General features: G+C 42.8%; 1 protein-coding gene across 2 annotated transcripts in view; it reads right to left on the bottom strand.

Annotated features, from left to right (window-relative positions):
• LOC120301341 (testis-expressed protein 10 homolog) overlaps positions 1-13,774 on the bottom strand; it is a 67,566-nt gene extending 53,792 nt beyond the window's left edge. Inside the window, exon 1 of one of the 2 annotated variants that reach the window (XM_039328456.1) lies at positions 10,256-13,774. In XM_039328456.1, the coding sequence (XP_039184390.1) occupies positions 10,256-10,481 (226 nt within the window). In that variant the 5' untranslated portion in view covers positions 10,482-13,774. The remainder of the gene's footprint in view (positions 1-10,255) is intronic. The other variant, XM_039328455.1, reaches the window with a different exon arrangement.
• Positions 13,775-16,627: the final 2,853 nt, after the last annotated feature.

Genomic DNA, 16,627 nt, shown 5'->3' with positions numbered 1-16,627 from the left:
TGGTTAAAAAGAGTCACTAAGCTTTCGTCAGGCCAAACTGCCGACTTCATCAGAATTGGAGTAAAAGGAGATCAGGAAGGCAACTCATATAACCTCCTGCCTCTGCATCCGACTCCTTGAGCGCGTCATCAGTCCATTGATTGTATTATTCTGTACTGCACAGAGTTGTTCCATATCAGGCAAATTGTCCTTGGCTCCACTAGTTGTTTTATAATCCTCAAGTGCTCTTTTAGAGCATGTGCAAGCACTTGGAGGGTGGCTGTCAACCTGTCCCTGTGCCCAGTCTCCCTCTTTCCCAGGGCCATTATCCTCCCCCACCCCCAAGGCTGTTGTCGTTTCACCCGTAATTCCTCCACCCCAGTCCTGCAAAAAGCAGCTGTTTTGGCATTCCTGCTCTCCCCCTCCTTCCAGATCGCCTCTGTGCGTCCGTCCCTGGCTTAGAGCCGTTTGGTCCATCATCTTGGCCCATGGGAGTCGTGGTCGTCTCACCTGTAGAGCCATCATCCCAATTATGCAAGATGCTGTCCCATTGTATCGGTCTCTGGTTTTCCCTTTAACCAGGTCATTGTCCTCCTTAGAGATTGTGCCCATCTCATCCATCATTCTATTGCCCAAATCCTGCGAAAGAAGAGTTATGTGTCTTCTCAGCAGACCATGGCGCTGTTTTTCCCATCCCCTAAGAGTCTGATGAGCTGGCAAAAGATCTATATGCTGGTTGATGGAATTTTCATCAGAGAGCCAGGCTTCCTTGAGTAGGTGGCCACCCTTAGTCTCACGAGGTATAACCTCTGCGTTAGCTAGATCGAACATGTGGGGTGATTACTACTATAATGTAGCGTTCTATCCATATGAGTGGGTTTACGGTATACAGACGTGCACAATGTGCCATTAGGGTGTCGGCTAATCAGTACATCCAGAAAGGCAAGACTACCTTGGGTCTCTTCTTCTGCTGTGAAGCAGATGTCAGTTCCTCCAAGAATTTGGTGCTATCCCGTCTTTTAACAATCATAAAGGTATCATCTACTTAACGTGCCCAAAATTCTATAGTAGCTATCATCCAGTAGCACATGATCGTAAAACAACTAGCAAAGCCAAGGACAATTTGCCTCATGCGGAACAACTCTGCGCGGTACAGATTAATACAATCAACGGGCCGATGATGCACTCAAGGAGCCAGGCGCAGAGGCAGGAGGTTATATGAGCTGCCTTCCTGATCTCCTTTTACTCCAACTCTGATGACATTGGCAGTTTGGCCTGAAGAAAGCTTAATGACGAGTCCCAGGTATATTTATCTGTAAAAGAGGCATGCTAACTCATTGATCTCCAGGACAGAAAGTTTTATTAAGCACTAAACTTTCTAAGTTTTATTAAGCACTAAGCACTGCTAACATTGTCAAAATGTAAGCTAACATTGGGAAAGCTTTGTTTTTATAGCCCTTTAAGTGTCAGTAATTTGGCCATTGAACGCATAATAGGTCCGTCAGTCCACCGCTCACGTGTGAGTGAACGTATTGATCTCAATTAGGTTGATCTCAATTTTGGGCAAGGTATGTCAATGACACTTTTGTTGTCATCAAACATCAAGACAAGGTTGAATTCATGGAAAAACTTAATTTGATCTATCCAATTAAGGAAGAGACCAACAATGTTCTGGCATTTCTAGATGTATTGATCAGCTGTGAGCCCAATGGCGGTTGTTTCCACAAGTGTGTATCGGAAAGCCACTAATATCAACCACATTTTACATAATATCAGTAACCATCCCGCCACGCATAAAATCAGCTGCATCCAGACATTATTTAAAAGAATTGACACCCACTGCAGCATAACAGTGGCAAAATCTAAAGAACGGACACATCTCTACCAGATATGTATACAGAATGGGTACTTGACAGATTTTATTCGACATTGCTGCCAGCCCCATGAATTGCGACCAGTTGATAACAGATCCACAACTGTCATCTGGACGACACTTCCATATGTTAATGGAGTATCTGAGACAGCCGTGCGGATATTGTCAGCCCATGGCATCAAGGTGGCGCACAAACCTAGCCAGACCCTGCGAACGAGGGTGATGTGCCCCAAAGAATCCTTGTCTAAAGGCGAAATGCCATCGGTGGTTTACCGGATTAGTTGCAATGATTGTACAAGCAACTATGTCGGGGAAACTGCAAAATGCCTACAGACAAGGATTCACGAACGTGTCTGACCAGCATTCCATTAACTGACATGTCGATCTGTTACCGGCATATCAAGCGCTAAGACATCATGAGCAAACACATAGGGGGCCAGAAGGGGCAAATCGACAACCACCCTCCACCTGTGCAATCACTCAGGGTGAAAAGGGGATAGATCCTGACTACATATCAACTGATATACCCATGCAGCTGGAAGCCATGATGATTGAGGAGAAGGGAGCGTGGACCAGACCAGCTGCGAGACTGATAATGAGACAGCAGACTGTTGCGATTGGCATGGTGAATGTAGCCAGGAGGTTTCTGGTTGAAGCAGGTGCGCGATATATTGGCAGCATGCAGACTGTGTTGGCAGGGAGAGTGAATGCGTGGATATCGGGTGGCCTGGCATCATATGACGGTGCATTCGGCCGGCAAGGCAAGCGGCGGGAGGCAGGACGTTGAGAGCGGGGCAGATGCCAGCCAATGCAACCGAATTGAGATCAACCAAATTGAGATCAATACGTTCACTCACATGTGAGTGGTGGACTGACGGACCTATTACACACTCAATGGCCAAATTACGACACTTAAAAGGCTATAAAAACAAAGCCTTCCCAATGTTAGCTTACATTTTGACAATGTTAGCAGTGGCTAACGAAAGTTTAGTGCTTAATAAAACTTTCTGTCCCGGAGATCAGTGGGTTAGCATGCCTCTTTTACCGGAAGGGAGGGAGGGACTGGGGTTCAAATGGTGCCTATCTTACCAGTAAGGGTCCTTGGGCAAAGATTCCCTAACGCTTCACCTGCCTACCTCAAATACGACATGAACTAGGAAAGTCATACTGGCTCAGCTGTCAACCAGCTTAACAAGCTTCATGTCAGATGGACCAGGAGAATCTGATAAGTGGGCTGCCAGAAGAAACCATATATGTATAAAACAAGAGAATACTAGTACAATAATTGATATAATGAGAGAGGATATATGAAATGCATGACAGAACTATGGATAGATGTATGGAAGAGTTATGTCCATACTGAGAAGAGCAAACCCAAGCAGAATTTTCATTCCCTATGTTGAGAAACAGCATTGTAAGGTAAGAAGTGCAGGGAGCCTCGGGATGGGGGGGAGGAAGTCCTGAAAGGCCTGGTACAGGCCACACATGAGTTTATGTCTGTTCGGGGGCAGAAAATCCTGCTTGGATATCAGTAGGGAAGATTTTCAGCTCCTAAGTAAAGAGGCAGAACGATAAGAAGCATGAGATGCCTCAAGTGATGGAAGGAGACCCAAGGAGAACCAGCAAAGGTCGCACATGAGTGTCCTCTGCTGAAGAATTAAAAATCCTGCTTGGATTTCAGCAAGCAGAATTTTCAGCTCCTGAGTGAAGAGATATTCACATGTGGCCTGTGCCGGGCTCCCAAGGTCTCCCCCACTCTCAAGGCACTCTGCACTCCTTAACTACTGTACTATCTCTCCACTTAGAGAGTGAAAATCCACAAGATCAGTTAACGGCTGCAACCAGGAATGCTAGAGTTGTGGTAGTTGAGCAAAGCAGTCATGTGACATTTCATTTAGCAACCATTTTGTTCAACAACTCAGATTCCAGTCCCAATATGGCTGAAAGTCAAGAACTACTTATAACTAATAAAGAGTCTGAAAGGAAAGAAAAAACTACTACATTTCAGCACAAGATAAAAATATTAAATGTCTTCATGTTATCTTATCTAAAGAGCCATTGCAAAGAAGACATAGCAAGAAACAATGGGTTTAATTTACAAGAAAGTACATTTCTGGTAAACATCAGAAAATATTTCTTAACAATAAGAGCTGTTAAACAATAGAAATGTCTTAGCCTATGATGGATACTCAGTTGAAAATGTTTAAACAGGTTACATACCCATCTGTCAAGAAGAGTGTAGTAAATTGAGTTTCTACATTGAGCATGGAGTTGAACTAAGTGATTTCCAAATTCCTTTCCAACTCCTGCATGATATGATTTTTATTATTAGAAAATATTGGCATTATAACCAAATAAAATAAAATGAACCAAATCTTTATTACAGGCATAGACTAGCATAAAATAGCTGGGATATATTTGTTAAAGCAGAGGTCCTCAATCCCCTGGCTATGGCCCAATGCTGGAAACCAAACCGTGGAAGTGGTGGGCTGCATTTGTGAAAATGGCATACAGGTGCGAAACCATCTCTCCTTCCCCCCTTGCCTCCACTGACACCTCTGCCAGTGCACTGAGCTAGAAAGGTTGGGGACTATTGCATTAAAGCATAAAAATACATCAAGAGTAAAAAATTTTAAAAATAAAAAATATCAAAAGGTAGGTGATATAAGATGTATATAAATTGAAACCTAAATGTATATATAAAAAGCAAAAATCTAAACATCTGAAAGAAGGGGTAGGAACATTAGATGTATATAGGTTAATATGTGGAAGACTATATCAAGTAACAAACTATTCTAATATGATGAATTATGTGCTCATTAAGTCTAATTTATAATACAGGTCCTCATCCAACTAATTTTGAGTGCTGAAGAACAGAACCCAGTAACATTCTATGTAGCAAGTTTGGTATTTGAAAAAAACAGGATGGTGTAAAACTGTCATTTGCAGCCTTGCTATTTATGTAGTAATGGTAAGATGAGACAAGTATGAATATCTCTGTAACACAGGCACAAGGAAAACATACAGTCAGAATCCAATTATATTTCATCTCTAGTTATCAACTATAGAAAACACCATTTCTGCCTTCTCTGGATTCTGTCATAGGGAAGGGGGTGAACAAAAGGGCTTTATGGCCCTCACTTCCTTCGGTATACTTCAAAGGAACTGGATGTGGATATCATCAAAAGGACTAACCATAACAATGGGGCTATTACCTTCATGTAGTTCTCTCTGAAGTCTCCATCCAGCCGGCAGTAAAGAAAAGGGGGTGGGAGTGTAATGCCTGAGACTGTCGCTGGAAGAAGGGGGGGATTGGGTGGGGCTACTGGGGAACCCCTTAAAACCTTGAATGGGAGAGCTTGGACCCCAAGTCCTATCTAGAACGCCTGCAACCATTTTCTCTTAATAAAGGATGCCAGTTGGAAGAATTATTCCAAGAGTTCTGCCTTCTTAAGATGCAAAGTGGGGTGGGTCCTTACATTAGACAGGATTTGCAAAATTAATCCACCTGGAAGGGAGACCCTTGCCGGGGGATTTTGCAAAAAATTACAATGTCAGACAATGGAGCAAGGAGGGGGGAAAACTCCCTGGAAAGAGAGCCGCTGCCCCAACTGGAACCTTGCCGGATGTAGGGATCCGAGAGGTCAGATTCTTCAGGAGAAGAAGTGGTGGAGACACGGGACCACAAGCCTCGCTGGTCAATGGGCGTTGGAAAGAAAAGTGAGTGGGGAAAGGAATCAAGAAAGGTGACCCTGAGACGGGGGGGGGGGGCAAGCAACCAGAATGGAAGCAGGAGATGGAGAAATCCCTGCACGCAAGTGAAGAGGGAGAAAGCTGGGCACCATACTCAGACTGGATCCTAGAGAAAGCTATTGACCTGATGAAGAAAACTCTCAGCTCCCTAGGAGAGGAGAATCCTGAGCCCTACGGCCGCCCCAGCTCCTGGAGCCGCAAAGGGAGAGACACCGAGGGGGAAGTGGAACCTGCAGCCCCGGGGACATCTGCTGATCCAGTAGTCCCCACCCCCTACCGAACTACAGATGGCGATCTGGACAGAAGACACTACCACCAACAACGGAGGCACCGAGCCATTCCAAGACATCCGCCATTGGAGGTGAAATTCAAAGGGGAACCGCTTGGGGTTTTTCCTAACCCAAGTCCTCAGCTACATAGAGGAATACGGGCAGGACATCCCCAGCGACAAAGCTTGCATCCAAATCGTGCAATCTGCCCTGGACGGACCGGCTGCAGATTGAGTGGTAAACTTGCACGACTCCAATGCCCAAGAGCTCAACGACTTCAACCGTTTCATGTCCTCTCTGAGAAGGTGATTTGAAGACCCAATGGATGATCGCAAAGCCCACGGAAAGATAAAAACGATGAGGCAAGGCAAACGCCCAGTGGCTGAATATACACAAGAATTCCGGGCCATTGCCAGCAAACTGAACTGGCCAGAGGACATACTCCTTAGCCATTTCAAAGACGGACTAAATTATGACCTATATGACACTTGCCTGCCCCGAGGAGACCCACACCAACTTGAGAAATGGCATGGGGTGCTATCAATTCAAAGTCTTGCCATTTGGATTACAAGGGGGCCCTGCAGTCTTTATGCAACTAATCAATGACGTTCTAAGGGAGCACCTGTTTAAGGGGGTCCTTGTTTATTTGGACGACATTCTTATCTTCACTGAAACAAAAGAGGAACATGTCAACCTTGTCAGAGCGGTTTTAAAGAAACTGCGAGGCGCCCATCTATATGCCAATCTCTCAAAATATGAATTCCACCAGGAAACGATAGACTACCTAGGCTATCGCATATCCCCCCAGGGCATTGAAATGGACCCAGAGAAAGTCAGAGCAGTATTAGATTGGGCACCACCCCGCACAAGAAAGCAACTTCGAAGTTTCCTAGGCTTTGCAAACTTTTACCGCCAATTCATCCCCTCATTTGCCCTGATAGCCTTGCCCCTCACTAACTTACTAAAAACGAAGGGAGCATCCTCAGTAAAACCTAGCCAGCCATTAACATGGACAATGGAGTGCCAAGCAGCATTTGAGAGACTAAAGAGACTTTTTTCTGCCGAACCAGTACTAAGGCACCCAGATATGGATAAGCCCTTAGTAATACAGGCAGATGCAAGTGATGTGGTAGTGGGGGCTGCTCTATTACAAGAAAACGATGATGGAGTATTGCAACCCTGTGCATATACATCCAAGAAACTCACGGAAATAGAACAGCGCTGGCCCGAATGGGAGGAGGAGGCATACAGGATACATTGGGCATTACTCACGTGGCGACAGTTCCTGGAAGGCAACAAAATCCCCTTCCAGGTGTGGACTGACCACAAAAATTTGGAAGCCCTGAAAGCGCCCAGGAAGCTCAATCCCAAACAAGCCCGCTGGTCCCAGCATTTTCACCAGTTTCAATTTAAGCTCAAACATTTACTAGGGAGAAAGAACTTCCTGGCAGATGCACTCTCTCGCATGCCCCAATATAACAGTACGCGAGCCACAGACTCTAAACCAATGATGGCAGAGTCATAGCTGGCAGCACCAGTAACCACAAAAACCCAAGCTAAATTAAAACCACAACTGGACAGCCAAACCGGAATTGAATTCTGGAAAAGTTTGGAAACAGATGAATGGTTCCAGAAAAACAAAAATGTGTGCACAATGAGAGACGGGTTGCCTTGGGTAGGGGAAAGGTTATATATACCAACAACCCAAAGAATATATATTCATGCAGCTTTGCCATGACACAAAATTAGCTGGGCATTTTGGATTTGTAAAAACTTTACACTTAATTAAACAGCAATTTTGGTGGCCATCCATAAAAAAAGGACATAGAAAACTACGTATCCAGCTGCCCAAAATGTGCTACTGCAAAGAGGTTGCAAGGGAAATCGCCAGGACTATTACAAACAGTGGCAAATCCCTCAGCCCCCTGGAGGGAAATAGCCATGGATTTTATAGTGGAATTGCCAGAAAGCAATGGGAATACTGTTGTCTGGACGGTCATGGACTTGTTTTCCAAATAGGTGCACTTTATCCCTTGCCAAAAGATTCCCATCGCAAAAGCCTTAGCGAAACATTTCGTCCAGCACATTTACAGACTGCACGGGGCACCCCAATGCATCATCTCTGATAGGGAAGTGCAGTTTATGTCTGCATTTTGGAAGGAATTTTTATCCCTTTTAGGAACCACTCAGGGACTGACATCTAGCCACCACCCACAAGGGAATGGGGGGGGGGGGCTGAAAAAATGAACTCAGTACTCGAGCAATAATTTCCAACAGACCGGGTGGGTGGACTTACTCCCTTTTGCAGAAGTTGCCTACAATAATGCAGTCCACTCCAGCACAAGTTACACTACTTTTCAAATAGCCACCGGTCAAAGTTTCAACCCCATGCCAGAATTAACCCCAAACGAACCAACGATCCCATCACTGAAAGAATGGATGGAACAATTACAAGACACCTAGCCAATAGTTAGAAAAGCACTAGATGAAGCTAGGCAGACATACCAAGTACAAGGTGATAAAAAAAGAGTTGAGCCTACACCATTCATTATAGGAGAAATGGTGTACTTATCTACAAAATACCTAAAGTCCCTACAACCCTATAAAAAACTTGGACCAAAATATATAGGGCCTTTTCCAATTAAAAGAATCATAAACCCAGTAACAGTAGAATTAGAATTACCCAAAAATCTAAGGCAAATACACCCAATTTTTCATTGCAGCTTGCTGAAAAGAGAGCATCAGTCACCTTTACGGCCAAAAATCCCCACCACCACCTCCAATCATGGTGGAGGGCGAACAACATTTCAAAATAAAGGAAATCCTTGACTCTAGGAGATATCATGGAGCAACTCAGTACCTAGTTGCGTGGAAACACCTCCCTGCCTCACAAAACGAGTAGGTCCATAAGCGTCATGTCAGAGACCCGAAGCTATTAAAGATGTTTCACACAGAGTATCCTAACAAGCCTGACTAACTTTTATACCTGTTTTGTTTTCTTTCAGGTGGATCTGTCTTTTTTTAAGGGGGCAGGATGTCAGAATCCAATTGTATTTCATCTCTAGTTATCATCTATAGAAAATACCATTTCTGCCTTCTCTGGATTCTGTATACGATGAAGGGAAGGGGGTGAACAAAGGGGCTTTATGGCCCTCACTTCCTGGTACACTTCAAAGGAACTAGATGTGGATATCACCAAAAGGACTAACCATAACAATGGGGCTATTATCTTCATGTAGTTCTCTCTGAAGTCTCCATCCAGCCGGCAGTAAGGAAAGGGGGGTGGGAGCGTAATGCCTGAGACTGTCGCTGGAAGAAGGGGGTGATTGGGTGGGGCTACTGGGGAACCCCTTAAAACCTTGAATGGGAGAGCTTGGACCCCAAGTCCTGTCTAGAACGCCTGCAACCATTTTCTCTTAATAAAGGATGCCTGTTGGAAGAATTATTCCAAGAGTTCTGCCTTCTTAAGATGCAAAGTGGGGTGGGTCCTTACACATACACTCTGTTATTTCTGTTTGTCCAGTTACAAACATTGTCTTTCCGGGAAAGAAATCTTCCTACACTGAACTTCAAAGAAAGTGGATGGAAGGGAATAACATTCTACCAGAGTAAAGGCCCTTTGTTTAGGTACCTCAAGTTTAGTTAGGCATGCACAGGGGGAGCTGGTAATTGCTGGATTCTCTGGGATCCTAACTAGAACCATTTGGTGCTCCATGCCTACTATACATTATTTAATAAGGTATTTGGCCTGATCATAACTAATACTGAGTGGAAGTTCTCAGAGAAGTCCAAAGAAATTTCAGTTGCCATTGCCTGCTTCCATGCATACTGAAAATCTTCACTCTTAAAGACAAAAGGCCAAAGGGGGGGGGGGAGTCTTAGCCAATAGTTGAATATAATCATTCATTCCACCCTAAAATTCCATGAAATCTGTTTGTAGACAGAAGGCGGCAGTAGAGACACAATTAGAGATTTGAAGAGTTAATCTTAAAAATTTGCAGTATACAAATCCTAATGGTGCAAAATTGGAGAAAGGTTCTACTGGACACCTAAAATTGGAGAAAGGTTCTACTGGATAAAGAAGTTGTGTTATTGGCTTGAGTTCAATAATTTTAGAGCTGCCAGTAGGTAGTGATGACTTCTTCCCTTAATATATTTAAGGATGACAAATGATCTCATCTGTGGATTTTCAACAATATGGTCTCCTTGGACCTTCCTAGTGCCAGCAAAGTGAAGTATTTGAAACAGGAGATTTGCTCGATCTTATAGCCATCTATGCTCTAGAAATGGTTCTTGGGTTTCTAGAATAAGTAAGCTTATATAATAAAGCACCAAATAAAGTTTGGGTCATCATAGTACAACATATATTCATATATCTTACCTTTGTTTAGCTGGATTTCTAAAAGTCTCCAAGTCACTCTGAGCAATTTGTTCAGCTGCTTAGTGTTTAATTTACAACCATCCTGAAGAGTTTCTATCACAAACTTTCTAATTAAGTCTAGCCAGTGTGCATCTGTAGGCAATGTTGAAGTATTTGCTAGCGAGACCATGATTTCACATAAAGTTAAATTCAGCAAAAGATGATTAATATTGCTTGAAGATGTCATATAATACTTGTTGCTAAAAGAAAAACACACACAACAGATACAATTTTTAAATAAAAAAATATAATTTCTACAGCTTTAAGAATTTAATAAATAATAAATATGTTTTCTGTGATGGAACAAGAACATGTAAAGGTGGGTTCTCTGCTCTAAACCACTTCAGCAAAGGGCCAAATTCGTTTAGTAAAAGTAGGAATGAAAAAAAACTCCAATTTTAATAAATGAAAAGAACCTAGAGATAATCTGAATAACAATCAAGAAAGACCCAGTGTCAAAACCCCTCAAATATTCATTTATCCCTTTTCCTTTATTTCTTTCCTGCTTTTGCTTATATATTCATTTGGGGGGGCCTGCCATTCTGTTGTGCCGTGCTTGCATGAGGGGGAAATGTCCTTTACCTTGCTCTGCTCTCTATGGGGTGCCCTCCCTCTAGCTGAGAGGAATGTGATATGAAAACATCTGCCTTACCTCCAGATAATGGAGCCATTGGGAAACAAAACCGAGAGAGACCTTGAGAAGGATGCTAAATTTCCAGCTTCTCATAATACTGTGGCACTTATGAACTGGCTAGATTTCAACCAGACAGTTGAACACTGGGGAGAGCAGTTCTGAATTGCCTTTTTGGTGTAATCCTTTGCACGCCAAATCTTTAGATCTTGCTTTGCTCAATAAAAATTCCTTTTGAGACAATACCTGTTTCAAGAGTTCTGCTTTCTTAGGATATCTAGCTGAAGCAGATCCTTACATAAAGCAAGATCTGCAATAGTGCCCAACCCAAAGAGACATCTTTGGGGGGCCATGTACAACATGGTTTTGCACAGCAGTGAAATGGGAAAAGCTGGGATTGAAGACTGCAGTGAGTCGACTGTCCAGATCTATTCTGGAGAAGGCACCTCCACCTGGCTATAGGAAGCTGCTGCTTTAGAAGAAACCTCGAGTCCGAGATGGTTGCTCTGTATTGGGAAGAAAGAATTGGGAAGAAAGAACCTAAACTTTCACCCGAGGAGGTCGGAAGAACACTCGAAAGAAAAAGATAGAAATGCTTTCTGATGATGAGGAACCGGGTGGGCAGTCAGACCTTGAAGTGAGCCATGCATTACATGGTAGAGGCTTTCAAGGACCTAAAAGCCAAATTCCTAGGCTGCCCAGAAAAGGAGGAAGAATTAACCCAGGAGCGTGAACACGGTGAAGAAGAAACCATAATCGCCGAGGTGGCAAGCGGGGCCACAGGTTCGACAAAGACAGTGGCAGCTACTCCGGCAGCACGACAGCGAGCAATCCCCTGGAAGGCTTGGATCCCATGTCCACCCTGAGAGAGGACTCCCAGATGAGCCAAAGCTAGCTCCACTGGGAATTAAATTCGATGGGACTCTCAACAGCTGGGGTTCTTTCTGGCTCACTTCCTCACATACATGCAAGTGTATAGAAGGTCTCTATCCAATGATGCAGCTAAGATCAAGGTTGTCATCCTCGCCCTCGAAGGAACTGCTGCCAGATGGACGGTAATCTTATATAACTGCAACACTCCCGAGCTCCGAAATTTTAACTGGTTCATGACCACACAGAGACGCCGATTTGAAGATCGCCTGGCAGACCGGAAGGCTTGGGATCAAATAAAAACAATAAAACAGGGATGATGACTGGTACCAAATACACACAGGAGTTTCATGACTTGGCTTGCTACCTCAACTGGCCCGAAGACATCCTGATTAAGCTGTTTCCAAGATGGGCTAAACAACTACCTGTATGCTTGTGTGGCACAGGGAGTACCAGCACGCCTTTATGAATGGTGAAGAAGTGGAAATAGACCAAACCTGCAACCTTTATCATCCTACAAAATTCAGAGGATGGAGCCAGCTGGACAAGAGAGGCCAGCATAACCTCCGCAAACCAATCATGTTCCACTACCTGTTTCAAGTGTGGAAAAGAAGGGCATTGGACCGTGGAATGCTGCAGCAAGACTTCGGCTAGGAAACCAGATCGACCCTTTGGGGAGACAAGCCAAGCCAATATACCCAGTGCTCGAAAGACACCACTAAGGTCATGGAGCTCCCCCGAGCTCCAAAGGCAGACAGCAGAGCTCCAGCCCCACCGGATGATGAGTCAGGGATGTTGGAGAGCGATTATGATAACGACCCATTAGTAAGTGGGCCGATCAACTCCATAACTCTGCCCAGACATGGGCAAAAGAAGGCCCCTAACTGCACTGTTGGACTCGGGGTACACCTAGTACATAATCAGCCCCAGCCTATTTGGGAAAGTGGGGGTTCCCTAAGGAAACTCAAAAACGCCATCGCCTTTTGTCTGTTTGATGGGTCCATGGCAGGGGGGATCCCAGCAAGCTTTGTCACCAAACTCCTGGGACTCGCCATGGGATGCCATTCAGAGACTTAAGCCTTCATTCATTGTGGCTCCCAATATGGACTGGCCCCTTGTCCTTGGGCTAACCTGGTTAAAGAAATGGAACCCTCTAACTGACTACAGAGAACGGCAGCTAAGGTTCCCAAAGAAGGGAGCTCCTTCCCAGGGGTTGCTTGATAATAGAGCAGAGGGTCCGAAGCAAGAATTAGCCTCTGCGCTGAGTGAGCAAGAACTTCAGAGCATTCCAAGAGAGTACTGCGATTTAGCTGAGGTTTTCAGTGAAAAGTGGTTGGATGAGCTTCCCCCTCAACGACCGAATGACTGTGCTACTGAGATCACCCCGGGAGCTAAGTTATCTAATCAGAAACTCTATTCGATGACCCCTAGAAAACTAGATGAGCTGCGCAAGTTCATTGACAAGAATTTAACCGGGGTTCATCCAATCGGCCAGATCTCAGCTGGCAGCCTGTTCTATTCAGAGAGAAGAAGAATGGTTTCTTTGTCTCTACGTGGATTATAGGAGGTTAAATGCAGTATCTGTGGCAAATGTGTACCCCTGTCCCTCATGAGGGACATGTGAGCTCACCAAGCAAAAGGAAAAATCTTCTCAAAGTTAGACCTATGCAAAGTGTATTATCACATCAGGATTAAGGAGGGGGATGAATGGGAAACTGCTTTCAACTTCCACCTAGAGTGCTTCCAATTCAGGGTACTCCCCTTCGGGCTACAGGGAGCCCCAGAAGTATTTGTGCAACTAAACAATGAGGTCCTCCATGAGCACCTGTATAAGGGTGTTTTGAAGTATTTGGACGATATCTTAATTTACACTGAAACAAAAGCTGAACATTTAAAATTAATTTAGGGTGGTCCTAAAGAAACTCTGTTAGAGAATTTTAATTTCTCTGTTGGTGAAAAATAAATCAGAAGCTCTCACAGTTGACTACATTTAGCTGATTCAAAATAACCTCTTTATACTTATATCAAAATATTTACAATACCATACATTCTTCTTTACAGCAACATAGCACAAATGAAGACTTCTTACAGAGAGAAACAGAAACAAGCCTGAGACTGAAAATTCAGCTTCTAACTCAATACTCTTTTGCACAGACTCAGTAGCACTTTCTTCACATTGGCTGATTGAGTTACCACATGACTCTTCCTGCTCATGAATATTCCAACACTCCTCCCTTCATGACAGGAAGAGACATCAGACCTATTGACTTAATACATTCTCTATAGTGAACACTACCCAATGGTTTACTCATCATGTCTGCCAAATTATCCTCAGAAGAACAATGATGTAAACTAATCAATTTTCCTTTTACAGCTTCCCTGATATTACAATACTTAATGTCTACATGTTTACTTCTATTCTTCACCCCGTCACCAGTTGCCATTTTTATATAGGCAGCATTGTCTTCAAATACCTTTACAGATTCTTTTACATTAATATTTAAATCTTGCAACAACTGTACATACCACGTTACTTAAGAACACAATTCAGATAAAGCAATGAACTCTGCTTCTGCTGTTGAAATAGCAACAGTTGTTTGTTTTCTGGACTTCCATCCAAACAGAGTCCCTCCAAACAATATTATAATACCAGAATTTGATTTCCTTGTGTTTATGTCATTTGCATAGTCACTATCGACATAACACTTTAATTTCAATTCCTCAGTAATCTGTATTTGAAGACCCAAATTTATAGTTCCCTTTAAATATCTGAGAACCCTTTTTACACCCATCCAATGTAACTTTGTAGGTGCAGCAGTAAAATGACTCAAAATGCTTACTGCGAAAGCTATGTCTGGTCTGGACCACTGTGATAGATATAACAAACTCCCTATTGCTGAATGATATATCTCTTGATCGCAGGTTTCACCTTTGTCTGCACTTAAACTATTATAAAAATCCGTATTCATGGGTGTGGGAGCAGTATTGCTATCTTTCATATTATGTTTCTCCAATAATTGCTTAATTTTTCTCTTTGACTGAGAATATAACCACCTTTTTCATTTTTCTGTATCTCTACACCGAGATAATTTTTTATTTCTCCCAAATTCTTTAATTCAAATTTCTTTCCTAATTTATCAGCAAATTCCTTGACTTATGATGCATCTTTTGCAATAAAGCAAAGATCATCCACAAATGATAACAGTAAACAATTCCCTCCTTGTAATTGTCCAGTATATATACAATTATCAGCTTTGCAACTCTTAAATCCAAGATCCTTTAAAGCAGTATCTAAACAGATATTCCAGTTTCTGGCTGACTGCTTCAGCCCATAAATAGCCTTGTTTAATTTATATACCGTATTAGGTTTTGCAATTTCATATCCTGGTGCTTGGATCATATAAATTTCTTCCTCTAACTCAGCATTGAGGAATTCAGTTGTGATATCAAAGTGCCAGATTTTAAGTTGATATGCCGCTGCCAACGCCAGTGCTAATCTTATACTCTCACTTTTCACAGTTGGCGCAAATACTTCATCATAGTGTAAATTCTTTAATTGTGAAAAACCTTGTGCCACTAACCTAGCCTTATACTGTATATCATTATTTTGCAATACCTTTTTTTATATACCCACTTACAACCCACAGCTTTGATTCCCTGTGGCAAAGTCACTGATTTAAATACTTCATGCTCTCCCATGGATTTCATCTCTTTATCCATGGCCTTCTTCTATCTTTCTTGTTCAGCTTTTGGTAATGCCAAAACTTCTTTATAACTTCTTGGCTCATACCACACATTGCAAACCTTTACCTTGCTGGTAGAATACCTGTCAGGCGGAATTCCTTTATTACATTGCTCTGACCTATATGGTATTAACTGTTCCTGTGTCTCAAGTCTTTCTGGTTTCATGTCTTGTTCAGCCTCTCCTCCTTGAACATTGACATCTTCAATAATCATTTTTTATCATTAGATGAGTTATTGTCATTAAATAGATCACCGTCATTAAGTGAGACATACCCAGAATTTGCATTAATTCTATCCCAATTTTGTTCTGCAAAATTAGCAGACCTTGAAATTACAATTCTTTTACTTCCATCGCTAAAGCGATATCCTTTTGACCCTGGCTCATAGCCCATAAACCTGAGCTTTCTTGCCTTTTGCTGTCCTTTTCTTCTGATTGCTTTCGGAATATGTACCCATGCAGTACTTCCAAAAATTCTCAAATGTGCCAGTGATGGCTTTCTCCCATATAGAATGGCATATGGAGTATTATTAATGGAAGAACTCCACAGCCTGTAAACTATATAATTGGCAGTCAATATGGCTTCTCCCCAATATGACTTGCTCATACCAGAATCCTCTAATAATGAATCTTTCATTATTTGCAAAACACCATTCCTTCTTTCAGCTACACTGTTCTCTGCTGCTGTGTAAGGATTTGTACGTCTGTGTCTTATCCCCAACTGCCCCAACCATTATTGGAATTTAGTTGACATAAATTCAGTACCTCTGTCAGTTTGCAACTGACACACTTGTTGTCTGTACCTTCTCTCTACAAAACTTATTCACTGTTTGAATTGTTGTAGCACCTCTGTCTTTCCTCTAAGCAAGTAGCAAAACGAATACCTGCTATAATCATCAACAATTACCAGTGCATATTTTGCTCCTCCCAAACTGGCTTGCATAGATCCCACCAGATCTGCATGGACCAGCTCTAGAGCTCTTTTTGTCTGTCTTGTGCTATATTTACTAACTGGGAATGCCTTTGACTTTGATGCTTTGCATACTGCACAATCCAAATATGTTTTACATCCCTTCAAATTTAGCCCTTC

Source organism: Crotalus tigris, unplaced genomic scaffold (genome assembly GCF_016545835.1).
Source record: "Crotalus tigris isolate CLP2741 ecotype Arizona unplaced genomic scaffold, ASM1654583v1 scf7180000024377.88843, whole genome shotgun sequence".
Taxonomy (NCBI): Eukaryota; Metazoa; Chordata; class Lepidosauria; order Squamata; family Viperidae; genus Crotalus; species Crotalus tigris.
Note: the sequence above shows the minus strand (reverse complement) of the source record. Positions and strands in the feature narration are given on the sequence as shown.